Source organism: Cenococcum geophilum, assembly GCF_001692895.1.
Source record: "Cenococcum geophilum 1.58 unplaced genomic scaffold K441scaffold_40, whole genome shotgun sequence".
Lineage (NCBI taxonomy): Eukaryota > Fungi > Ascomycota > Dothideomycetes > Gloniales > Gloniaceae > Cenococcum > Cenococcum geophilum.
In genome coordinates this window covers 1,242,963-1,268,952 of record NW_027137598.1, presented here as the reverse complement: position 1 = coordinate 1,268,952, position 25,990 = coordinate 1,242,963, and the positions used below count along the sequence as shown (strand labels likewise).

The 25,990-nt window shown below is 50.3% G+C and overlaps 7 protein-coding genes across 7 annotated transcripts; 5 read left to right on the top strand and 2 right to left on the bottom strand.

Annotated features, from left to right (window-relative positions):
- Nucleotides 1-370: 370 nt before the first annotated feature.
- On the bottom strand, nt 371-1,421 carry K441DRAFT_664969 (mitochondrial carrier). The gene is made up of 3 exons (XM_067649435.1): nt 1,158-1,421; nt 927-1,104; nt 371-874 (listed from the first exon to the last, which is right to left on the bottom strand). Exons 1-3 carry the CDS (start codon nt 1,175-1,177, stop codon nt 539-541), a joined length of 534 nt encoding a protein of 177 aa, XP_067500820.1. The 5' UTR covers nt 1,178-1,421; the 3' UTR covers nt 371-538.
- Nucleotides 1,422-3,547: 2,126 nt separating this feature from the next.
- K441DRAFT_641891 (uncharacterized protein) lies at nt 3,548-4,839 on the top strand. The gene is made up of 2 exons (XM_067646669.1): nt 3,548-3,929; nt 3,982-4,839. Exons 1-2 carry the CDS (start codon nt 3,677-3,679, stop codon nt 4,620-4,622), a joined length of 894 nt encoding a protein of 297 aa, XP_067500819.1. The 5' UTR covers nt 3,548-3,676; the 3' UTR covers nt 4,623-4,839.
- Nucleotides 4,840-5,335: 496 nt separating this feature from the next.
- Nucleotides 5,336-10,588, top strand: K441DRAFT_641888 (uncharacterized protein). Its single transcript, XM_067646668.1, has 5 exons — nt 5,336-5,581; nt 5,650-5,925; nt 5,981-6,178; nt 6,237-10,111; nt 10,162-10,588. The coding sequence occupies exons 1-5, from the start codon at nt 5,551-5,553 to the stop codon at nt 10,189-10,191; spliced, it is 4,410 nt and encodes a 1,469-aa protein (XP_067500818.1). The 5' UTR covers nt 5,336-5,550; the 3' UTR covers nt 10,192-10,588.
- Nucleotides 10,589-10,760: 172 nt separating this feature from the next.
- Nucleotides 10,761-12,205, top strand: K441DRAFT_664964 (uncharacterized protein). Its single transcript, XM_067649434.1, has 3 exons — nt 10,761-10,921; nt 10,975-11,023; nt 11,079-12,205. Exons 1-3 carry the CDS (start codon nt 10,898-10,900, stop codon nt 11,834-11,836), a joined length of 831 nt encoding a protein of 276 aa, XP_067500817.1. The 5' UTR covers nt 10,761-10,897; the 3' UTR covers nt 11,837-12,205.
- A 1,372-nt stretch (nt 12,206-13,577) lies between these two features.
- K441DRAFT_679790 (fad NAD binding oxidoreductase) lies at nt 13,578-15,010 on the top strand (the record flags this gene model as incomplete). Its single annotated transcript, XM_067651308.1, has 4 exons — nt 13,578-13,596; nt 13,674-13,715; nt 13,777-13,970; nt 14,027-15,010. 4 exons carry the CDS (start codon nt 13,578-13,580, stop codon nt 15,008-15,010), a joined length of 1,239 nt encoding a protein of 412 aa, XP_067500816.1.
- A 2,656-nt stretch (nt 15,011-17,666) lies between these two features.
- Nucleotides 17,667-20,011, bottom strand: K441DRAFT_575466 (uncharacterized protein; the record flags this gene model as incomplete). The annotated part of the gene is made up of 2 exons (XM_067644169.1): nt 17,667-17,761; nt 17,818-20,011. The coding sequence occupies 2 exons, from the start codon at nt 20,009-20,011 to the stop codon at nt 17,667-17,669; spliced, it is 2,289 nt and encodes a 762-aa protein (XP_067500815.1).
- Nucleotides 20,012-20,827: 816 nt separating this feature from the next.
- K441DRAFT_698604 (uncharacterized protein) lies at nt 20,828-25,534 on the top strand (the record flags this gene model as incomplete). The annotated part of the gene is made up of 8 exons (XM_067653085.1): nt 20,828-21,433; nt 21,494-23,277; nt 23,457-23,554; nt 23,715-23,746; nt 23,877-24,003; nt 24,128-24,308; nt 24,362-24,664; nt 24,719-25,534. Exons 1-8 carry the CDS (start codon nt 21,010-21,012, stop codon nt 25,532-25,534), a joined length of 3,765 nt encoding a protein of 1,254 aa, XP_067500814.1. The 5' UTR covers nt 20,828-21,009.
- Between the last annotated feature and the right edge of the window lie 456 nt (nt 25,535-25,990).

The window sequence follows — 25,990 nt, the reverse complement described above, 5'->3', positions numbered from 1 at the left end:
TAGGCTGCCTGTGATGAGGGTGGAAGTTGGAGTGTTCGAAGTTAAGGTGGCTGTAGTTCCAGGTGAGCGTTCAGGTGTAATTTATGTTGGCTTGGCAGACTTAGTAAGTATACGAAACGCCCTGCACGGTCTTGGCAGCAAGTCACGCCGTCAACTTGTCTCGAAAAGATTCCCTATTCGTTTGGTGCCTACTGTGGCTTAGTCCTTGGGACGTTCACAAGACACCGCATCTGCGACGAAGTATGTTTCCGCCGTTAGCATGATTCCATTATCAGCATTCACCTAGAGTTTGCCCTCACATCACGGGACCAGGAGCACGACAGAGAAGAGTTTGGTTGTACCTAGCGTCGGAGGCCTACTGTCAAGTCACTAGGCTTGCCAGTTGTAGCTTTAATTAATACAGTGAATGAAAAATACTCGTAAAGACAATACCCGCTAGGAATTATGAACCAGGAATCTAGGCCCAGCAGTATTTTACCGCTAACCTAAACGCAAAAACCATTTTTATACTCCACAACTCCGTCCTTAGCCAAGACCTCTACATCACTTTATTAAACGCCGGAATGAGCGTCTGGGCTAACCAGAAAGAAAAGACTAGTTTGGGCCCAGTCATAAGAAGTTTTGGCGTCAGCCCTTTGAAAAAGCTGGTAAAGCCCTCATTCTTGATCATATTCGATACAATCCTGAATCCACTCTCGGGGTTGTCGAAGTTCCTGTTCTGGATTCTGGTCTTGATGACATCAAGGGGAGCGGATACAATTAAAGATGCACTCGCACCAGCGATCGAAGCGACGAAATTCTGCGTCCAACTTGCAGCGTTGTAGTCGTTCAACTTATACAGGTATTCTTTGGCAGCAGCCGAGCCACCAAAAAGCTATAGAAATATTAGACTTTTTCGAGTTCCAGAAGGTTTGGAATAAACTTACAGCGAATGAGCCGGGTGCATTACGAGCAGCTGTCCAGCCCCAACCTCGGTAGAGACCAAAACCCTCGTCGGCGATAATCCGGAATACACCTCGGCCCCTGAATGCCTCTGGGTTCGTTTGTCGTTTAATTTTTAGAACATCGAGAGGTAGAATGACAATCTCGCCTATTCCGATTAGACTGCACGGTGTGGGTAAGCAGTGTCCCTTGGTTCAAATACAAGCATCAATTACCTTCCGGCAGTAGCATGCATGATAGCCTTGCCATTGCCCCTTCCAAATGTCCGGTCGAAACTGTCCCCGTGATTTTTGGCAAGATAATCTCGTACAAAAGGCTGTCCCCCATATTTGTAGACTCGTTGAAGTACCTAACCCATGTCAACCTCCTGCGAAGTATCCCGTCCATCCGCGCGGAATTCTTGTACTTTATACGTAGCTGCATAACCTAGGCCTGGAAAGAGTGATAGAAAGCGTTTCGGAATAGAAGCGTGGGCCTGGTCTTTGAAGATAACTGAATTGAGTTGAGCGGCGGAGGCGACCTTTTTGATAGAGTGATTAGATCTTGAAATATACTAGAATATATAACTTCTGGTGCACTCGCCTTGCCATAATTGCTCATTAACCGCTTCGCAGTAGTGTCCACCTGATTAGCACCTATCAGCAAATTCGCAGCATCACAACTACACGATTCCAAGGACAGTACCGGATGGAAGACCATCAATTCAGCAATGCCGGCGCATCCTGCGATCGTCAATGAAGCCCAATAGAAATCATGGAGGTGAAGCTACCTGCACCTAGTAGCCGGGCAGCTGTAGACTCTTTCTTGAACTCTTTCGCTGATGAGCTAGCAAGTACCGGAGGTGGACTCATTGCGCTTATGAAGTCAGGGAAGTCGGAGAAAAGCGATACAAGACAACACAAGACAATAGTGGGGGGGCTGTTGATTAATGGTAGAACGAAGGTAGTGGAGATGCTCAATGGCTAGGATTATAGTGGAGACGAATTTAAGACTGTCGCGCGTGGACAACCACTTTTTTCGAGTTCTGCAGAACTGACGCCTTTGTCGGAGCGCACGGGCCTGCGGGGATTCTCGGATTTTAGGATTTTCAAACAACCTCGACAACCCTTTTCATCAATATATGCTGCAACCCAATGGTCGACACCCGGCAAGAACAAAAAACGAGATTCATTGTCACTGAAAGCACTGCAGATCATTCATTGAAGGCGAATACTAACAGCTCAAAAGTATCGCTGGGGAACCACAGCAACCCTCCCCAACTAATTCAGGTCTCAATTTTTCAACCCTTTTTTCTAATCCATACTGACATGCAGAGTAACACCCAAGTAGACGTAATTTCTGGCTCACTTTAGGCCAGGAAAATTTGGCTCCATAGCATCAAGAGTGAGCAATTCAAATCGAATATCTCTGCAGAGCTATGAGATGATCTGCGACTCATTCTGGCCTCTAATCGACACGCTACCGAAATCTGATCAACATGTCTACATCACTTCTGCTTTTTGCCAATTCCTTCTCCTGTTTAAGGCTTGTAATACATCCACCAATTGTGTTCTTCCTTGAACCCCAATACATATCTGATTTTTCGATTGCTTAAGGGGGCTTGCCATTCATCCATTCTTCTCTCGTGATTGATGTATTCGGACAAATCTTTGCCAGAAATTCCTTCGTCGGAATCTTTGTCGTGATGGTATCGTTCGTAGCATTGAAGAGTTGAAGTCCGAGATCATTTTTCTGAACGCACAGTTCACAAATCTGGCCTAAATCTCCAGTATCGATGTACGGCCAAGCATTCCGTTTCCTACAAGTAGGCTCATTGACATATTTAGGGAAGTCTCTTCGTACTCGTGTAGCTCAATAACATTCCTAATTCGAGGGGCATAGATGTCGACACCGAATCTACAAGCAAATCCTCGAGCTGTTCGTTCTCCGCAAAGTTTGGAGATTAGCATAGGTATCCATGGGATTGACGTCGTGGTCCTCGAGCGGAAAAGAATGGTAATCAAGGTCTCCTTGACCAAAGCAAACCTCGTAAGTCGTTTCACCGCTAGCTACGATGATCTTCTTTGCACTCAACCTGTACGCTACCTCCATGACGTTATATGCCGATACAACATTCCCCTTGAAGCATTCGTTGTCAGGAACCAGAATGTTGCGCGCATAAGCGGTAAAGTGGATGATTGCATCTGGAGGTCCTGGTATCAAAGGCCCATCGTAGCCAGCGAAGTTGAAGTATGTGGTGAGGGCGCCGAAACTTGACCGCTGTCGGTAAGGCCAGTCTTTAGAGTGAAGACATTTGGGTTGTCCAATGGAACGAAATCCAGGTTAAGGATTTCGTATCCTTTCCTGAGCAGCTCAGGAATAACGTGTCTCCCCGCTTTTCCAGAACCCCCTGTGAACACAATGCGCTTGCTTGGACATAATAAAATGTCAGGTCAAGCAGCTTCTTTTACACAAAAGTCAGGACTGAACAATTAGATACTGAATTTTAAATAAATAGAAATATAATGGTTCACTAATTAGACAAGCTTTGGTCCGGCAATCTAGCCGCTTGAGTGAACGTGATTCGGCCTCCGCAATTGAAGATTTTCTAAACGGAACGTCATCGGTTAGATTCGTATCGATACTGCACCTCCATTCATCCACTCAACTCCCTCACTATATTTTAATCACAGATTCTCCGAAACAATTCTTCCGATCCGCCTCTTTACCCCTCTATGACTGCAGAAAGTTACAGATGACCGCCGGGCTGATGCGGAGGCTCTCGTCGTCTAGTCGAACACACGCACAGAGGATAACATTGAAGAATCTTGCTTCCTCGACACCTGTAGCACTGCGACAGCCTCAGCGAACGCTTGCAAATATACGCGAAAGAGATATCTCATTATCCAAGACATGGTTTACCAGCACCGTACCACGCATCTCTCCCCCGGAACTCCGTGATCAGGATCATAGCCCACCAGACGAACGAACATTGAAGCTCGGAAAGAGTAAGTATCCCCGCCTAGGCAGCTATTTCATGTACTGAAGGTCTACAAACAGCTATCCGTACCCTGCACGATCGCCTCCCGACCCTTCTAGCATCACCGCTTCCTCAGGAAATCCTATCGCCACAAATTACCCTTCATCTCTTCCCATCGACACATCCACGCCTACCAACTGTTAGTGGTAAGATTGCGTATACAGCAGCATTATGGACTGCGCCAGTGGCATGGGGCCGAGTACCCGTAGTGGGGAATGTCAGATTGATCGTGCTTTCCGAGCGCATGGTCCAGAACGGGGGGAATTCTACGCCATCCAACCACCGTCATGAAAAGCTAATAGTTCGGTGGAAGACGTGTGGCAAGAGTAAGGGCAAGCAGATCAGTGGCTTGTATCGTGGAATATCAGCTGGGGAACAAGTAGACAAGATTACAGAATTCCTAGGCGGTGCTGCACGGGACGATGAAGAATTTTGTGGGCTGTTCATATTTGAGTTTGACGAGGAGGGCCGGATTCTTAGCCATACTATTGAACATGCTGAGGAGGGTGGCAGCTGGGACAGGACTACAAGGGTGATTAGTGTCACAGACTGGTTGCTAGGTAGAGCGTGGGGAAAGAAGTCCGAAGATGGCTCCCCAGGACTGGCTTTGGCTGAGGCCCAAAGAAACGAAAGCGACCAACATCTGAAGAAAAGAAGGTGATGTGATTGGAGCCGAAAAGATTGGTGTTTCCTAATCCCCCCTCTCGTAGGCGTTGAGGCCTGGCGCTGGCTGGATACGGCCGGAATGCAGAGCAGGGACGTGCTGCTTGGGCAGATGTACATGCTATTAATATTCCTTCTCATTGTACCATTGCTTTTAGTTAGTGTGAACTGCGGGGAGAGAACCCTTGTAAGATAATGAGAAATTTTGCACATCTACTCCACTGCCTGCACGAAATGTCCCCTATCCAGCCCGTGTCGGTCCACTGCCATAAACTAGCTGAAGCAAGGCCTCCCAGAGATACAAACCAGGCCAAGGACCCTGCATGCCGTCTCCATTAATCGCAGGCTCTCTAGACGGCGGGGCGCATCAGAAACGTGAAATGCTGCATGCTTAGCTGCAAGCATCTCTGAGACAAGGATCGCAGTAGAGGCAGTAGAGGCAATAGAGGCAATTGGACTTTTCGGTGACCCCCACACCAGCCATGGTGGTTCCGTCTCCGCATTCGACGCTGTGGTCCTCCCGCGCTGCATGGCGATGGCGTTGACAGACGCAGTTTCGGCGATCATTGGAGGCAAGTAACCGTTGCGAACTCCCCATTTGTGTTCTATCGCGATTGGACCGCAGGCTGGCTGCGTGATGAGAGCACGGGCCTCCCAGCTCTTCACCCAGCGACGATTTGGTGCTCTTCTGTTCTCATGTGCCTCCTGCTGCCTCATCGCTCTTCATTGCTTGAACTCCAGCTCCGACGCTGCTTCAGCATACTTAATACACACGCGGCCTCTCTACGTGTTACCAGCCTTCTCCTGGCCTTGCACCGCCGCTCTTACCACCTCTCCACCGTCCATTACACAGCATTGGCCCAGCTCCAGCCCCATTGCATGCTTCCACTACCCGCCGCGAGTACTGCAGCCTGGCAACAACCATCATGTCCGACACCACGACGAGTGCAGACTTAAGTGCGTTGCCTATGTTCATCACTTCAATTAACGCATATCCTGCTAACTACCGATGCGTCTTCTTCCAGACCATCCGATACTGAACCTCACGCCCGACGAGAAGCGTATCTTCAGCCAGTTGTTTGCGCAAGCTGACACTGAGAAGCTCGGAGTTGTCACAGGCGAAGTCGCTGTCAAGTTCTTCGAGCGAACAAAATTAGCGCCGGCTATTCTTGGGGAGATATGGCAGATAGCGGATACAGAAAATCGAGGCTTATTGACATCCTCAGGATTCTGTATGGTGCTTCGTTTGATCGGTCATTATCAGGCTGGAAGAGAACCAACGACGGAACTGGCCTTTAGACGTACTTAATTTTTCCTAACATTTGCTACTTGGATTCGGCGCTAACTGCTCTTTAGCTGGCCCTCTCCCTAAATTTGAGGGTCTTGCACTTCCATCCGCACCTCCTGCACCATCGCCAATGCCTGCACCTCCTGCTGGCCTACAACCACAGATGAGTGGTGGGCCGATACGCGTACCGCCTCTTTTCCCAGCAAAGGCTGCCGAGTACGCATCGATATTTGAGCAATCAGGCGCCCAGAACGGCATACTATCCGGTAAATACTATAAACATTTGGTTTTACGGCCTCCACAAACTGACTGCACCGTTTCCAGGCGAAAATGCCAAAAAGATATTTGAAAAGGCTAAGTTACCAAACGAGACCCTTGGCCGGATATGGAACCTAGCGGACACAGAGCAGCGCGGAGTGCTTGGTGTGACGGAGTTCATCATCGCCATGCATTTGCTCGCTTCATATAAATCCGGAGCTCTCAAAGCTCTCCCGACCAATCTGCCTGCTGGTCTGGTCGAAGCGGCTTCTCGAAGAGGTCCCCTTCCTGGCCCTCCGGGCCGCCCAAGGCCAGATGAGCCGGCCGCTGCAATTCCTCGACAATTTAGTGGTGCTGGTGCTCAGCGAAACCAAAGTCCCATGGGTCGGCCACCATATGGAACGCCACCTCAATCTGCTCAGCCTACGGGTAACGACTGGTTGATTAGTCCGCAAGAATATGACAGTCTCTTCAACAAAGTCGACACTCTCGGTCGTGGATACATTACCGGCGAACAAGCAGTGCAGTTTTTCAGCGACTCTGGTTTACCCGAAGATACCCTCGCAGCAATTTGGGACTTGGCCGATATAAATTCCGAAGGCCAACTGAGCAGAGATGAGTTCGCAGTAGCAATGTACTTGATACGGCAGCAGCGGAAGCCAGGCATCATTCTTCCAGCAACACTCCCTCCCAATCTAGTTCCACCAAGCATGCGCAATCAAGCACGAGCTCCACCACAACCAACAGCCCCAGCCTTTGACAACGCTTCTTATGCTTCCCAAATGTCAAAATCTGCAACGGAAGATCTTTTTGGTTTGGACGCGTTCACAACTCCAGCGCCAGCACAAACACAGCAGTCGACAGGGGGCTCAGGGTCATTCAACAAGCCGTTTGAAACTGATCCGTTTGGGAGTAAAGCTACTTCTCCTACTTCACCACCAGCTTTCCAGCCATCTCCGCGTAATCCCACATCCACACTCAAACCTTTTACGCCAACTTCGGCGTTCGGACAGAACCTGACGGCCCATTCTACCGGAGCATCAGCCAGTTCATCCCTAGCACCGTCGCGTGTGAATAAACCCCACCAACCCTCTGCTATGGATGACTTGTTGGGTGACAACGACCCTGAGGTTAGCAAAAAGTTGACACAGGAAACCACGGAGCTTGCAAATATGTCGAACCAGATCGGGACATTAAGAAACCAAATGCAGGAGGTGCAAAGCAAGAAAACGGCAACAGAAAAAGATATAACGACTACAAGCACGCAAAAGCGAGATCTAGAGCTGCGTCTTTCACAATTTAGATCCCAATACGAGCAGGAAGTGAAAAATGTAAAGGCATTAGAAGACCGACTCACCACTTCTCGCAACGAGACAAGGAAACTACAACAAGACCTTGCGCTAATTGAGAGTACCTACCAAGACCTTCAAAACCAGCATCGACAAGTTGCAACAGCGTTAGATGCTGACCAACGTGAAAATGCCAATCTCAAAGAAAGGATTCGTCAGATCAACACTGAGATCGCTCAGTTGCGGCCCCAGCTTGACAAGATGAGGTCTGATGCTCGACAGCAAAAGGGCATGGTTGCCATCAACAAGAAGCAACTAACCACAAATGAAGGCGAGCGAGATAAAATAAAGTCTGAAATGAATGATCTCACCAAGGTTGCTCAGGAAAGCCACCGCAGCCCACAACCAACACCGCAAGAGCATGGCTCTACTGTTGCTAGTCCGGCTGCGTCTACCGCCAGCCATAACACGAATCCTTTTTTTCGGAGGTCTCCCCAGCCCTCCACTGACAACATGATGTCACCATCCGGATTTTCGCGTGAAGGTAGCACTTCACACGCACACAAGGATTTTGACCACGTGTTTGGGCCGTCATTTTCCTCACCTCAGACCAGTGGACCTCCACAGACTTCGTTCAGGTCTGAAAGCCAGAGCCATGCACCTGCCTTTTCTGCCCAATCTGGTCATTCCGTACGTTCATCTGAGCCAGACGTACCAACGCCATCGACTTCGCCACCTCTGTCATCGTACCAGGAGTCTCCACGAACTGGAGAGCCTCCAGCTCCACCAGAGTCGAGACAATTTGCGTCCAGTTTTCTACCTCTTCGCGAGGGAGCCCAACGGTCTGATTCATTTAGTTCGTCAGTAAAGGTGTCAGCACCTGCTAGCAGATATGGGCCGACTGGCAATGAAACTCCTACCATTGCAAGCGCTTCTCCTACAGCCACTCCTGTTCAAGAGAACGATAGTAGCCGAGGTATGGAGAGATCTAATAATGCGAGACCAGAAATTAATAACTATGGCTCATCGCTCTTCGACCGCAACGTTACCGCATCCCCAGCCGCAAGCGCGACCAGTGAAGGTGCCAGATCAGGCCACAAGGCTGATGAACACAAGGACACATTTCAAAGCTTTAGGCCACCCTCAACAGCCAGAGAAATACCTGGTGCGTTCCCCGGAGATATGAATCCACCAATTCAGCCGGAGCAGACAGGAGAGAGTACCCTAAGTGATAGAAGCAAGAATAGCAATCGGCCCGCGGAAAGCTTCAACAATCGATCAGATCCATTTTCAATCAGCCGGGAACAACGAGGGTCAACTTCTGCCAAAGTCGATTTTGATGCTGCATTCGCCGGGTTCGGAAGCGCGCGCCAGTTTCAAGAGAAGCAACATACCGGATCTTCAGTGAACGGATCTGTTGATTCCGCTGCGGCAAGCAAATTCCACAAGGAATTCCCACCTATCGAGGAATTTGGACACGATGACAGCGACAGCAACAGCGAGCGAGGTTTCGCAGATAATTTTACATCTGCATCCCCTCAGCAGCATCGTCCAAGTGTGAGCCAAAGTCAAAATCAACCTCAATCTCGGCCGACCACTGGAACAACCGGCCCAGACACCGGCTCGGACGACTTCTTCAGGCCCCGTCCCTCAGTCACTCAAGCGGAATCCAGTGCTAGCTTGCCGTCTCCTGGCGCACAGAAATCGCCTCCTACATATGATCAGACCATGGGTCCCCAAAAAAACAGAAGTGGAACCAGGGATGCCAACCAATTCCCACCAGAATTCGGCGGACTTCTTCCATCTCGTCAAGATCCGACTTCTTCACCACAGGGATCTCAATCCCCTGAGAAGAACTTTAGTACACCTGCAGCAGGTGGGCAAGGTGGTGCGCTATTTGGCGGACCTACGACTTCTAAAACTACTTCATCCGCACCAACAACTGCATTCTCAGCTTCACCGCCGCCAGCGGACACGCCGACGTCGACTGTTCCATCAGATGCTTATCATTCCGCCGTATCATACCCTAGCAACGACAATAAAGGACCATCACCTACAGCTCATGCTCCACAGATGCAGAAATCATCATTCACAGACGAATTCGACTCTGGGTTCGATGATCTTTCTGAAGCAAAAGAGGCGGATGACAAGACTGAAGATGATTTCATGATTGGCTCACATCACCGTGAAGGTCTTGATGAGTTCAACCCAGTGTTTGACTCACCGGCGGCATCGAAATCGAATACGATGGCGTCGCAGCAGACTCCAACAGGCAAGTCCGGTCATGGCGAAGACAGTTTCAGTGACTTTGAGCACCTTTCACAGACCTTCGGCCAAGGCAAAGCGCCGCAGCAGCCGTCAGCAGCACCTTCACAAGACTGGGACGCCATTTTCTCCAGTTTAGACTCTCCACAAAACGACAAGGCATCTCGAGAAAACCAAGGAGAAAAGAGCAAGTCCGCTTTCGACAAACTCGGAGCGGACGAGCCGTCTGGGTCCTCTTCCAAACAGGCGCAAATGCCTCAGCTTGGTCGAGCGATCAGCTCAGGTACTGAACACGACGATCCCATCTTGAAAAAGCTGACTAGCATGGGGTACGCTAGAGCTGACGCGTTAAACGCTCTCGAACGATTCGATTACGATATCAACAAGGTCAGTACAGATGCCGGCAGAGTACGAACAGAAGGCTAACAGTCCCCCAGGCAGCAGACTATCTGACTTCGGGACAATGACGACAAAAAATCAAAAAAGGATTGTTTTGCTAAACCGATAATGACATTTTTGTTGTAGCATATTGCCTTGTTTTGGGGAGAGACATGCTCACTCAGGAGGCTGGTTTTCTNTATCTTCTTTACAGCCATCATTTGCAGCAAGCAACAAGTGATCATGTGGACGGTCCTTAGCCGCAGTATTACTTTTAACCTAATTTGGCCTGGAATTTACGTGAAGCGTTCGAGTTTATGTCTCAGGTTCTGACGCCTTTCGCTTTGCACATAACTTGGTAGTTAATTTCATTGATGGTTTTTGGTGAGAAATGCCACACGAAAGAATGTACAGTGGATGCTGGCTCTGTGGCTACTGCGCTGCACAGCCACCACTTCGATGAGGGTCTGTAAAGGCCAAAGGCCGCATCCTAGCCTGTCGCAGTAATTACCATCATGGGAATGTAGGCCGCCGTGCTACTCTTAAAGCAACTCGATTTAGGAGCTGAATAAAATATCGGAGCGCCAGCAGGCATCATTGCACAGCCACAACTGTTCGGCATGACGCGTTTGAACGCCGGCGACGGAACAAGCAGTGTCAGCTTCACTCACAAACCGCCGCACCGTTATCTTGAAGGTGGTCCAACTTACTTCCACTAACTGATCTCGCCAACATATTGAGAAGCCTTACCCAAAGGCAAACACACACCACTGAAGATATAGTTTCAGCATCACCATGGCGGACTTTGCCCCACCTACAGTAAGCCCCATAGTGGGGCACGCACCTAAAGCAATTGCTAACAGCCCCGACAGGGACCTCCTCCACCTAAGGTACCAGCAGGATACAAAGCAGTCTGGAATGGTGAGTGCCTATTTTTCCGCGTCACCCGAGCTCGTAACTGATTCGCGTATCGCAGACCAGTACAAGGAATGGTTCTATGTGAACATCTACACCAAGAAGCCGCAATGGGACAAACCGACAGAACCGATATATGCTCCTGATGAAGAGGCTCCTGCGGGTCCACCACCATTATACAGTCACGGAGACGCCAAACCAGTCGAAGCTGAAAAGAGTGGCTTCTCTTCGAATAACCCGTACGCATCCGCGACCGGCGGGGCGGGGTTGTCNCATGATATAAGCGAGGACGAGCGTCTGGCACGCCAGCTTCAAGAAGAGGAAAACGTACGAGCTCAGGGCCGTCCCACTAGTCGGGGCGCCTCGGACTCATATTACCAGCAACAGGCAGCGTACGGACAGCCGGCTGGGTATGGACAACCTGGATATACCCCGACGGGCTCGCCAATGCTAGGGGGCTCGCCACTTCCTGAAGATAAGAGCAAGGCAAAGGGCGGTTTTCTCAGAAAGCTGCTTGACAAGAGCTCTCACTCTAAACCGCAATACGATGGATACCCTCCACAGCAGCAATACTACGGAGGACCTCCTCAAGGCCAGTACGGCGGCTATCCGCCACAGCAAGGATATTATCAAGGCTATCCTCCACAACAACAATATGGTCCCCCCAAGAAATCTGGCATGGGTGTCGGAACAGCTGCAGCGTTGGGTGTTGGTGGTGGTCTTCTTGGAGGAGTTCTTATCGGGGAGGCGCTTGAGGGAGGTGACGATGGCGGCTTCGGCGGAGATGACGGTGGTGATTTTGATGGAGGGGACTTCTAATTCCACTCTCCAAGGTTTTCTTGCTTTCAAGACCAAAAATTGCTGGCTGCGAGAAGACTGGGTTGACTGGTTCAAATGCTGTTCTTTTTTCTGTCTAAACCGTGTCTAGGACAAACATGAATATAGTCCTATGCACTTTTGTAATTCAGTAACTTAGTCCTCTGTACCTCACAGTCCAATTATCCTATAAAGTTGTTAACAGAAAATCTAGCTCAGTTTTAGGCAGCTATCTTCTCATTATATCTTTAGAGATTGAGGAATAGCCGCACAATTTTCCCTACTACACCCTTCTCTATAGACTCCTTGTTTGTCTAGGTAGTTGCGACCCTGTTTAGGAAACAGCCAAGCCAGGCTCAGATTACTTCAGCGGAGAAACTCACGTCTCAAGATAGTATAGTTTCCGTATTGAAACCTTTGAGAGCAGAGGTTGAGGACTATTATCACCACAATAGTGCTGCATCGCAACTTACCCCTAATTGACCCGTTCCAGCGCAACATCAACGCCACAGATCCGCTCCAGTCAGTAAGATTATATATACAGCAGAATGCAAGTCAATACTGCAATCAACCTTTTCGCACGATCCCCGCTCTATGCAGTTACCCTTTCCCTTCAAATATCCCAGCAAAAACCGTCTCGTCATTTCCTAAGGAGTGTGCATCATCATAAAAGTCTGAGACCAATAACAATGCTACAGGCGAGTTGAATACAAGAGCTTCTAGAGCAGTCTGTGCACATCCCTAATCGATGACTCTGGTGGTACTCTTTGTCCACCAGAATATGATTCCCCTTATCATCTGATGCTTTTGAAAACTTTCTTGCCCTCTCCAGCGAATTCTGGAAGCACGGATGGAATGAGGTCTAGCAGAAACGATGGATAATATCTGCACACAGAGTTCATCTCGTATGACCAAGTCCGAGATAAGGCGGCATATTGTTCCTTAAGCGGGGAATAGTGCTTTAGAGTTAGCATGCGTGATCTGTGGTGAACTCGCAAGCAAAATGCTCCAATATGGCAAGGACCAGGTGTATTAAGACACCCCATGTTGTCAAAGGGAGATCTTTGAGCTCAACGAAAAGATAATCACGTAAAGCCGGCGGCGGAGATTTTGCATTGAACCGACGGATTTCTAGCGGCCAAATCATCTTATCCTTAAATTCGATCTTGAGATGATCGTTCATGCCGTCCATAACAAAGCCGAGATAGAACAAGGCACACGTGCAATCAGAACCCCGATGTTTATTTATCCTAGGAGTTTTCTCTCTTATTGCTCCACCTCACGCGGAGCAGGATCGTAAGCGGCACCAACCTATCATAGGCCTTAGGTCATTTATATTGACATCAAAAAAGAGACTCGTCTCCCATTTGGGGCAATAATAGAATTCATCTTGGAGATGTAGTGAGGAGAGGTAACAACTACAGCACAATCACTTAAGGTGCAGACTACCAGTCTCGCGCAGCCCCTGAAATCGCAATCTATTGGCATGCTACGCATCTAGAATTCCTCGTTATCACAGAGCTGATATAAATACAAATTGTACATTTAGGTATGGCCCTTATTAAAATGTGAGAAAGGCAGTATGATTAAGTCGAGNCATGGTGAGAGTGGCATCGCTTTTCTGAGTATTTGGTGCCTTGGATTCAAGATATTTATTTTTGAAGAAGTGGCGCTGGAATCTTGATGCTTTACTGACTCCGAAAGTGCCGCCTTGTACGTCGTCAAAACTTCGTGTTGAGCTGCAATGACGTCGCGAGGCCGAGGTTTGTAGATAGCTATCGATAAATTAAGACCCGCATTCATTGCATCTCTCGTATGACTGTAACATCACATGCTCTAGAAATGTCGGCTCAGGCTGAGAAGAGGAATATTGTAATCATAGGTCCGCCCTTGAAAGGATTCGTGCTCTCAACACTCGTCCGCAATCGCTGACGACTCTCCAGGTGGCGGAATAATCGGGTCCACGACTGCGTACTTCCTCTCACACCATCCCAAGTTCAACCCCGCCACACATGCAATCACCCTTTTAGAGGCCACGCGGATAGCAGGAGGGGCGTCCGGTAAGGCAGGTGGGCTACTTGCGCTATGGGCGTATCCGAGTTGTATTGTTCCTCTCAGCTATAGGCTTCATAAAGAGGTGGGTCTACTGTCGTTTCGCCACCGAACTATTGCTGATTCAATGGTATGGAATAGCTGGCTGATAAGCATGGCGGAGCTGAAAGGTGGGGATACCGCGCGGTGCATTGCGGACAGCTAGAAGCACGAGGAAGAGCTCCAACTAGCGGATCCGCAAAAAAAGAAGGCGAAGCTGTCTCCCTGCAAAAACGAACACAGGAAGCCATTGGACTGCTCCGAGCAGCAGGAGTGCCCAAAGATCTCGATTGGGTCGTAGCAGAAGGCGTCCGAGCCTACGAAGAAATGGGCGACCCATCCACCACCGCGCAAGTGCATCCGTACCAGTTTACCACGTCCATGGCCGCGCTTGCAGAAGAGGAAGGCGTTAAAATCGTCCTCGGCTCTGCCACGAGCATAAATCACTCTTCCGGCGCCGCCGAGTCCGTCTCCTACACCTCTCATGACGGCGAGGCTCACACACTGAACACAGACACCGTCATCTTGACCGCAGGGCCCTGGACCAGGACGATTTACCCTTCCGCGCCGATCTCTGCCCTCCGCGCCCACAGCGTCACGATCCGGCCCTCGCGGCCCGTGTCTGCCTACACTCTCTTCACCAGCATCACGCTCTCACAAACCGAGGGCAAGAGCAAGCGCGGCTCGGCGAGGACCGTGACGCCCGAGATCTACGCCCGCCCCAACAACGAAGTGTACGCGTGCGGCGAGGGCGACACGCTGATCCCGTTGCCCGCCTCGACCGCGCTCGTGCAGGTCGACGAGGCCCGCTGCCAGGACATCGTCGACCAGGTCAGCGCCGTCAGCGACGAGCTCCGCGACGGCGAGGTCACGGCGCGCCAGGCGTGCTATTTGCCGAACGTGTCGCGAGGTGGGGGGCCCATGATAGGCGAGACGGGCGTGAAGGGGCTGCTGATTGGCGCCGGGCACACGTGCTGGGGTATTCAAAATGCGCCAGCGACGGGGAAGTGTTTGGCCGAGATTGTATGGGAGGGCGCGGCGAAGAGCGCGGATTTAAGGACGTTGGATCCGAGGAAGTTCATGTGATTTTGTAGGCATAGTGGTTGTAGATATTGAAGTAGGGCTTGCGGTATGCTGCGAAGACTTGTAGTGTATCCGAGCAACAGCAGTTCGGGACTGAATGCGGTGGTCCCCAAGCCCCATTCCACGTCATTAATTTCTACCAATATTCTCTGTAGGTCACTCGTCTCTTTTCATAGCATTTAAATGATATTCCTAGGGAAATAATAAAGAGAGAGAAGGGAACAAACGAAAAGCAGTCAGCAGAAAAAAATACAAAGCGGGGATTAGAATGTTTATGGTGGCTGAGAGTAAGCTGTTGTTTTGGAGTTCGGTTGAAATGAGAGTGTCACGTAAGTACAACTCTGCATTTTCCTACCTTAATTTATGCTATGTTCTTGAACTACGATGGAAAGTAGAGTGATGGTTGGAAGAAGAGTGAGGAATCGGGAATGAATAAAAGTCTAGCATTGAAACACGTCTATTAGTCGGGTCAGGTTATATGTCAAGACCCATGCACGGCTCATGTGTGGTGACCGGCAAGGGAGTGCCCGGGTGGCTTGAGCTCATATCCTATTGTAATTTGTCGCCTAGAGAGCTGCTTTTGTTTTATAGAGTCATATGGGACATATATGGATGACTTCTCAACTATACCTTCTTTGAACAGAACGGCCCTTCTGTACTTGAACTGAGATAAAATATAATTCATGGCCAATGAAAGGTTCGATTTTGTCGAACGGTAGAACACGTGTAGATTGATCTATGAAGAAGAGACCATATATACATGATGTAGGTGCAGGCACCGGGGGGGTGCGTATAGGGGGTAGGTGATCGAGTCAAACAGGGGGTAGGTGACTGAGTCAAGGGGTGGGTAACTGAGTCGGGTGGCAAGACAGCCTGATTCAGGTCGACAGATTTTTATTAATAGGAAGACGAATGCTTCCTCTATAGGCACACTTGTCCGTCATCCCACTACCGTTGTGAGTAATGCTACGAAATCCCCCCCTCGTCCTCACGCACCGAAACGCGGATATCCATGAACGCCGGCATTACCATTCAGTATTCTTAGCATCTCCCATCTGCTCCAGATCTCAGCGCGCCTCGTGGGCTGGTATCAGGCGTTAGGCTAGTCCAAACGACAATAATGTCGACGTCTGCACGATTGCTAGGTGCCGGAGGCAGTCATGAACAGCCCAGGATTTCTAATGCCTGTATAACAACTGCGGTGTTCCTCTCCACCAGTCGCAGATTTTTCGGCAATGATATAAATTAGCAAAATAACCCTTTTGGACAGCAAAGCTGACGAAAGATCTGAAGCTCACCAAGCCAGCCCATAGCTTTTTCCTTATTCACAAGCACGTCCGCTCCGTTGTATCTTCTGGTTTCCCACCCCTTAGACTGCTGAGAGGTATGCGATGTCGCGCGAACGCGTATCTTATCCCATCAAGAATGGTCATCGTAGTAAAACGGTATGTACTACGTTTAGCAGGGCCAGTTGAATTCCAACCTTGTGCCGTTGAGGTGGCCATAAGCAGCGTGGATTGGATCACTGAAGAAGATTGCAATATCGACCGCGGGACCAGCGTGCATACCGCCCAAGTAGAGATTGTTAAGGTGGGATGGCGGGGACCGGTTCATGCGGCTAACGGGCTTGGTGCGGGTTTTAATGAGGAATCCAGGCGTTTCTCTACTGGAAGCAGCGAGAGAGAGGAGAGGAAGGGTGAGGAAAGCAATAATTGGATTGGCGGGCTTCATCTTAGCTTAATTTTCGGTGGGGATTGATAGTTGATTGTTTGAATAATGCGGCTATGTGGCGGAAGTAATGTGCAATAGTAGAGAGTAAAGAGAAGCAGAAAGACAGACGGTCCTCTTATATTTACGTTCCTGCCGTTCATGTAGACAGCTCCTCCCTTTCCTACCCACTGCATCGTTTACCGCGTAGTTTCGTGTATCTTGCCGTGCAATCATTATTCGGAGATTCAAGATCGAAGAAAGCGTAGAACTGCAGACTAGTAGCATTAGAAAAGACGCTCATTAGCATCCTACAAACGTCCTTGTCTTTGATTTATTGCTTGCAGTCTGATGGGGCGATTTTAAGTTTCAAGAGTTTTTGAGAAAGTGCGATACAGAAAGATTCTCAAACGACCGACTTATGTGTAAGGCGTAACCGTATTCCTAGGATCTAGTGCATCCATACTATCTGCTCTGTATATCACACACTTTGACAATTGAATCTTAGTACCCCTGGTGTTGAAGCCATTATATCCATGCGCAGTTGATGCAGTGCCTAGATAAATTTGTTGTCGACAGTGGCATCACGCCTTGTTTTGAGAGCTTAATTTCTTTATGCGAGAAATGCAAAACAGACCGCCTCCCGTGAAAATGATAGTACAAGTGGTATATACCCCGGACAAACGCCAGAGCATGCTGATAGTGAAAGTAAAATGAATGAGAAAGGGTAGCAGTCCTATAAAAAAACGCCAAACCTCATCTCCCCCCTCCCATGACGATGCAGAATTTAAATGTGGTAAGACTAGCTCCGCATCTTTGTGGCAGATATTTTGAAGTTCTCCACAATGTTTATGCTAAATTTTCGAGCAGAATGACTAAAATAGACGTACAAGCAAAGTTCGTCTCTAAAGACCCCCGGCAATGTTACACCAAGCGATTGAAACCTTGTCACTCATTTTGGCTGGATCGGCAATCCTCGCATTGCCATTCTGCCGTTCGCTGTTGCAAGCCCACGCATGAAAGATGGAAGCAATGCCGGATGCAGTCCTGAAAGAGTTAGTATGATTAGTCATGGGCGCAAATAAATGAGGTTGAGGTTGAACTTACGGGACTTTCGCACCATAACACTTTCTGTATATTATCCACCGATTCGGCCTTCTCGCCACAAATGCAACGGTCGTTTATGGCTGCTTCCCAATCCACATTGCTTTCAATTTTGGCCTCTTTTTCAGTTGGGCGACTACTGAAAGAGAAATTGGACATATCGTGCATTTCAGTGTCTCCATCGTTATCTTTCTTCAGTGGAGTTTTGTGGGTTTTACCCTTTCCTCTCCCACTTTCCACAATATCGATTTCAATGTACCTCCCGCCGCCTCCTGGACCCCCGGGGACATATTTGCGTCTCTTGCCAGGTGTTATTTTCGCGGTCCCATTCACACTTCCACCAATCGAAGATGTAGGAGTCTGTGGAGGTGTAGAATGGACGCCTTTCTTCCCGTTCCGGAGATCTTTTTCGTCAATCTCGATTGTCTTTCCCTGCACAAATTTCGCACAGTGGTTGTAAACAGCTTCGGTTATAATTCTGTCGCTGCGGAACTCTGCCGCTTTCTTCATGAATTCTGAAGCTACACTAGGCTGTCGCACCCATACAGGGTTTTGATAAGCAAATCGAACAAGGGCATCACCCGCATGGATGTCTCCAGACAATCTCTCGTCTTGGATGAAGTCATCGAACCTTTTCATGAAGGCCTTTGTAGGTTCTGGTGTGTCTGAATCGCTCGCAGCTCCATTTCTTCTGAGCTTAAGCCATGACATGTCAACGTCGTCGTCGCTCTCGCTCACGCATTCGTTCTCAACTAGAGCTCGCTTCGAAAGTGTTCTGAAGAATGTTATGCCTGAGGGAGCACGAGGAACCCTGTGTTGTTTTCTCCTCGCTATTGGCATCTTGACAATCGATTCAGGCGCTTTGGGCTTCACAATCGGAATGTTTGCAATAGTAGTTTTTGGAGGCGCCGTCTTTCGTTTTTCGGAGGAGCCGGCCGCCACCCATTCATCATCACCGTCTAAGTATTTGGCCAGATTGAATATTTTGTTGGCTGGGGCTATCCAGCTCAAATCACGCACATCTGGCACATGATGACTCGCTCGTAGGTCCTCATAGCGGTCAGACAAGTCGCACTCAAAATGGGCGTCGACACGTATCGCAGTATCAAGCTCCTTTTCCTTCTTTTCCACTTTGAATTTAAACAGGTCGTGAACGGTGTTGAGGTGAAAATGAAGCATATCGAGCGAGCCGCAATCTTTACGATGACACATGGGACATAAAGCACCATCGATAATTATGGTCTTGGTGGAAAGGCCATCTTTGAATACGTATGTAACTCGAAGAATTTGATCGAGAGGTCTTGTTTCCGACACAGGCGAAGGTAATTGATTCGCGCGTGTGGCACGTAAAGCTCGGTTATATGATTTGAGCATTGAATCTTTGCTCCTGATCCAGCCCATGTCGACTTCGATGCCAAAAGGAAGCTTTTTCGTTTTGTTGTCGACTTTTCGAGTCAACGGAAGGAGCTGCCCACTTGGAGGGCATTTTGGCAGGTCGCTCCATTTTGCGGTTAGACGTGACATTGAGCGATCATTACTCAGCGATGCCTTCTTTGGATGTAGATGAGAAAGCAAATCGGCCGCATCTTCACTGTTTAAGAAAGCGATGCTTATATTGGCATCGTATTCCGGAGCAATAGTTTTCTTCCAGCGATGTCCTTTCTGTATGGTCACAAATAGCTTCGCTATTTCGACGCGGAAAGGCTCTACGACTATGTCGTAAGCTTTCTGGCCTTGGGCATTTCGATACACAGTGATCTTGGCCTCGTGAGAATCACGGAATATGATATCGCCCTCCTGGGGTGACCAAACCCACAATTCCACTTGACAGGGCGTCTTCAACAATATGATTCTTTTCCTTGTGGGGGATTCAGCAGAATTAGACTGGTTAACATCTTCGTCCGTATACTTCAAGCCTTTAACGAAGACGTTCAGCACCGCATTCTTCTTTTTAGAGAGTTTTTCCAGCATGTCTTTGGAGGGGAATTTCCAAGTCGGCTGATCAATACTCTCGGCTTGGATGCCGTTGCTGACAGTGAAAGGATCCGACTTGTCCAGAGCCCGCTTGTGATGATCGAGCACTTTTTTGATGTTTCGTGTTAGAAACGTTCGTTGCCTGGTCGCGTTGAAATTTAGGTATAGGCACGTGTTTCCGATAAATTTTTTCAACTCAGAACCTTGCGTATTCACCATGCTATCGCTCTCTCGAAGGCTGGGCTAGCAACGCGTATGGCTGGTTCCTGGTCAGAATGAGGAGACTAGAAACTTGTTGATTTGCCTCCGGCTTGGGGAAGGTCATGACGCGAGTAATTAAAATAGCGCAAAGTAGGTTCGTGATGCGGAGATGGCGGGCCACGGCCAGAACCTCAACCTAGGGGATGAGACCGCGTCCAGGAGCTGGCGGACAAATCGGCGCAATGAGGCTCCTCCTCAACCAACCACTTTGAAGCCTTTCACGACCAATGCAACCACCATTCCCACCCCGACGTTCAATTGCGGTGTCCTCAAGGTTCCTCAGGTGGCATGTGCGCAATTATCACGACCCAAGCTGAAATGGAGGAAAAATTAACCTCCCCAGGCGAAATGAGAGAGTGAAGAATGAATCCGCCACAACTGCGCGCCCACCACAGGCCAAAGCCAAAGACTCGATATCAGTCAGACTGACGTTGCCCGCCGCTGCAATTGTCAAGAATACGGCAGCGCGAAAAAAGGAGTAGCGATCGGCGCCAAGCGGTCTTCAGCTAAGTCGCGCGCACAAGGAGAGAGATGTACAAGATGAATAAACAGAGAAGAGAACAAAGAAGACAAAGGACAGTGGGCGTGGGTAAGGGAAGCTGCGCCGCGTCTTATGTGGCGGAAACAATATGACAAGGGCTCTCTCACTCTGTTTGGGCCCTCAACGGAGGCTTGAGCTGCTTTGAACCCCCAATGCAGTTTAGCCCTGTCTCGGTCCGACACTCCGTTCCGACAGGGAACCTTGGCGCCCCTTCGTCACTGACTTTTATCACCATCTCCTTCGTTTTCAGGCGGCGCTTTCTTTGTCGTTTTATTGTATCCATGAGGCGCTCCAGCTCGAGTCGCACTACCTATGCTACGCGCAAACTAGTCACTCCTTTCAGGCCGTTTCTACTAAGCCATATTGCCGCCCTCCGTTCCTTTCTACTACTCTCCTAGCTGCATGCAACGCTGCTATGGCGGGTCGCAGTGTGAAGCGCAAGCGGGCTCCTGTATCCTACCGAGAGCTTAGCACCGACGACAGCTCTTCAGATGACTCCAGAGGAGATGTCGAGGTAGTCAAGAATATAGTTGTCCCTCAGAGGCGATCCGACCGCGCACCCAACCGCGCATCCCATCGCGCATCCAACCGCGCACCCCATCGCGCATTCAACCGAAGCCCTTCACGCCCTCAAGTATCCTCGCGATCGCGCCGGAATCGCATCGTATCCTACAAAGAACTTAGCTCCGATGAAGATATGGATGAGGATTTCGAAGAAGAGGAAGGGTCTCCGCCACAGAGAGTAAAGCGCCAAAAAATGACACCATCTGCCTCACAAACAAGAGTACCTAGGGGACGTCAGAGAGGGCGGCCAACTCGCTCACGTGGGCCGGTAAAACGTAAGGCCCATGCGACTTACTCGCTATCTCTATGTGCAGTATTAATTGCCATATAAATAGCCGTATCCGCGAAATCTTCTCCGAAGCCAAAGTCACAATCCATCGCCAGCGATGGCCATATACCTCCATGGGCTTCTTTGCCATACCACGTCTTACTTCAAATCTTCGTATACGCATCCCACCCTCTTCACGATGAGAATCTAGTACAAACTCCATCCGTGCCATGGCTTCTTAGCATGGCTCGCATGTGCGTGAACTTTTCTAAGCCCGCACTTACCGCGCTCTATCGAAACCCTCCAATATATGCTCCCGAAAAATCTCGTAGAACCAAACTGTTACAACTTTTACTTGAGCCTAGGGCGGGCCACAAGGAAGATTATAACGTCATGGTTAAGCGACTGGAGCTAGATGCTACCAAGATAGCTGCTTTGACGGCACCTGGCCCGGGTGACATCGAACTCGGAGCACTGGTTAAGGCTCTGGTTACGCTTAGAGAAATCGACATCTTTGATCCGCTTGATAGGCCACCATATCGCAAACGTACGAAGCCTCTCCGCTGGCGCTATCCGGACGAGCTTTTCGAGGCGCTACGGCAGGGTGGACTGCACCTCAAAAGTTGGAGGTGGAACTCTTCTCTATGTTCCAAAGGTCCGCTTTGGATGAAAGAGGTCCACGAAGATCGGTCGTTTCAGAGCTTGGAAGAAATTTTTCTCACGAATTACTCTCACTTGGCAAAACGGGAGTGTAATGACGGTCCTACACCTGAAGAACTTCTCGCGTCTGCGCTCGCTGTTCTCCCTAGACTGAGAAGCTTGACCTTCGAATCCTCGTCCTTTGTGAATCAAGACCTTCTTCCACTCCTTCCGAATAACCTCGTCAATCTTGGCATCGTTAACTGCGACTCGCTTACTTCAGAGGTTCTTCAAGCATTCTTGATCACCCATGGTAGTCGGCTGGAAGAGCTGATCTTGAATCACAATCAGGCTCTGGGTATCTCTTTTCTACCTGACCTTAAACGTTCATGCCCTCGATTGGAGACTTTGAGGATAGATCTTAATTACTATAACACTCTCTCTACGCATTACGACTCAGAGAAATATGTGGATCTACTCGAAGAGGAAGAAATACCGAGTTGGCCTTCCACTCTACGTACACTAGAAATGGCGTACCTACGGAAATGGACTTTGGGGGCAGCGAAGACATTTTTTGGGTCTCTCATCGACTCCGCTGACGAGCTGCCTGAGCTTCGAGAGCTCGTGATTAAGGCCATTATCAATATTAACTGGCGTGAGCGAGCGGCATTCAGAGATGAGTGGATTGGTCGCTTTCAGCGGGTGTTTCTGCGCAAGTGTGCACCACCGAACCCCCATCTCGCCTCCCTTCGCGCTTTCAGAGAGTGGAAAGAATCGCAAGTTCTGGGCTCCGGTCCTACTGGCTCCTCAATGGATCTCTGCACGAAAGCACATACTATATATAGCAACGAAAATCTAACCGCTGGACCGTCTAGGAATGAAGGGTTGAGCAGCCGGAGCGATGAGAATGAAGACAGCGATGTGCTTATTGCGAATAGGCGCAACCTTCAGCGACAAAGTCGAGTGACTGCATCCGATGATACCGAGAACACAGAATCTGCGGAAATCTGGGGGAAACGTCGCCTCCGCTCACGTCGTAAAGCTTCTGAGGGCTCAAGTGAGGAAGCTTCAGATGATGAGACAGATGATTGGAAGGAAGAGAGTGTCGATGAAAGGTTTGTTCAGGGTAAGTGCCGAGTGGTGGACATTCGCATCGACAACCTTCGACCCCGAGAGGAGCTCTTCAATGAGAATGACTTCTTGGATTCAGAGGTTAGTGGCGATGAGGACTGGGACGGCAATGACGACATTGAAAACGACGGATACGCATGGTAGGCTTTTTGTTATGATGGTACTTTTATGAATGCGGCGTGGGAGACACTATGTATGGGATTGGTGTCTCGGGGCGAAGTCATGAATATTTAGAATCCATGTATACTATGTATTCTTAGCTGGTTGTCCTAGAGATCACATTGAGAAGGTCTCAATGGTATCCATGGAGAGTCCGACGGCATCAGGGAGCCTTTAATGTTAATTATTTTAAAGAAAAGTACGCGTGCACGGAAGCCTGAAATCTTGATGCTCTCCCAACATGTTCGCTTTGCGTGGGTTGCTTGCAGTATCAGATGCGAAGCCGAGACGCCACATCGCACAGCCCACATGAGCTATATAGTGTTGTGGGGTTAATCTCAGCTCAAACAAGTATGCAGGTCCGTAAGACAACGTCAAACACAGCCTCTGCGTACGCACTCTGACAGGGAATCGCAAATTACTTTTCCCTAGGCTTTCTTCATCAACCTTTCTCGACACCTTATAACCTCATCTCTAGCCACACACTTCAGCACTTTTCATAGGCTTGAATCCTCTTACAGCATCACCCCGCCAAACGATGGCTGAGCACCCTACACCTCCGCAACCACCTCTATCGCCGGATGCGGGCCCAACGGATCCAACTCTACCTAAATTACCCGCTGGCTGGATAGCTCAGTGGGATGGTAGGTGGGTTTCCCCAAGGTTCCTGTACCTTTTTGCCTATGTTATTTCAAAAACCCGCTGTCAAGGATTACCAACGTTTTGCTCACTCGAGGATTAGCTCGCGCAAATATTACTACGTTCAGATCAGCACCGGTCATTCACAATGGGACATCCCAGCCGACCCTGCGCCGTCTACGGTGTCACCTGCAGGGACACCTGCGCAAGCCGGTCCTTATGACAAGCCCCAGGAAGGGCAGCATGGTATGCAAGAGGGTGAGGGCACGCGGGGCGTGGATGGACAAACCGGAGAACGGAGTGGGGGTCTGGGCGTACGTTTGATTCAGAGACCAATATCGAGTATAGCATGTGCTGATAGAATTAGGGCATGGCCATCAACATGCTTACCGGCCAGGGCGGAAAACACAGCGGCAGCCATGGTCAACAGTCTGGCCTTGGCGGAATTGCTTCGTCTCTCCTTGGAGGAGGCAGTCAGTCTCACGGCGGTGGCGGAGGACATGGCCAAAGCGGCGGTGGAGGTCTTGTTGGACAGCTCGCTGGAAGTCTTCTAAACAGCGGTAAGCCTAGCAGTCAGCATTCTGGTGGGCATGGTGGAGGAGGAAGCCACGGACAGGGTGGATTGGGAGGTTTGCTGGGAGGTGTACTGGGAGGATCTCATGGAGGCTCTGTGAGTACTGTCTAACCGTATTTTAAGAGTTCCGGATTCTAATAAGCCAACAAGCATTCGAAGCCAAACGACTATGGCTATAGCCACGGCGGTGGTTCAGCCTCTAGCAGCACCTACACGGGCCAAGCACCACCAACGGCATACAAGCCTTCAAACCAACACGGCAGTCCTTCAACAACTGGCCAGTATGGCGCGCCTAGCCAACATGGCGCTGCTTCAACACCGGGCCAGTACAACCCATCTAGCCAGCATGGCCAGCACGCTCCATCGCCACCAGGTCAGTACGGTGGCAGCCCTACACCTGGCCAATACCAGCCGCCAGGCCAGCACGGCCAGCCCTCCTACGGCGCTCCTACCCAACACCAACAGCAGCCCGGAAACTACGGCCAGAACCCGTCTTACGGAGGCCATGACCCATACGGCCAGCAAGGCCAGCACGGCCAAGGCGGGTACCAACCCGCGCCCATACCCGCATCCTACGGCAGCCCACAAGGCCAAGCGCACACCCCAGGCCAATACCCGCCACCGAGCAGCGGGCACAACCAGTACCCGCCGCCGCCCTCAGGCGGATACAACCAATACCCGCCGCCTCCCTCCAGCGGCGGCCACACGCAGTACCCGCCTCCGCCTTCCGCCAGCAGCACGCCGGGCCAGTACCCGCCCCCGCCGACGGGCCAGGGCCAGTACCCCGGCGCGCAAGGCCAGCCGCCGTATGGGCAGCAGCACGGTGGTGCGCCGACGCACGGCGGCCCGCCCTCGCACGAGCAGTATGGCCAGGGCGGCTACGGGCAGCCGCATAGCGCGTCTGGGGGACAATATGGCGGCGGGCACGGCGCGACGACGCAGGCGCCGCCGCAGCCGGGGTGGTAGGCGGCGCGGTGATCTGGGGGGCTTAAGGGTCTGGGAGTGATGGAACTGCGGTGGGGGGGGGGGGGGGTTTTGGGGGGGGGGGCTCAAACCCGTTTGGGGGGGGGGGGGGGGGGGGGGGGGGGGGGTTGGGGGGGTGGGGGGGGGGGGGGGGGGGGGGGGGGGGGGGGGGGTTTCTTGGGTGACGAGCCTAAACTGCGTTGGCTGAGCGGGCGGACGGACGGGCGGGCGATGGTGTTGAGATGGATTTGAGCTGGTTTTTGTTTGTTTTCATGAAAGGGGATGATACTGGATCGATGCACACGAAATACGTTATGTTCTGTATATCTGGCTCTCTTAAGAGTGCTAGGGGGAGATATTGGGCGGTTTTTGATGTGCTGTGAGATGTGAGGAGATTTGACTGTTGATGCTGATGCCGGGCCGTGTTTGGGAGAAGTAGTGAGTCGCTTGCAGGGCAGA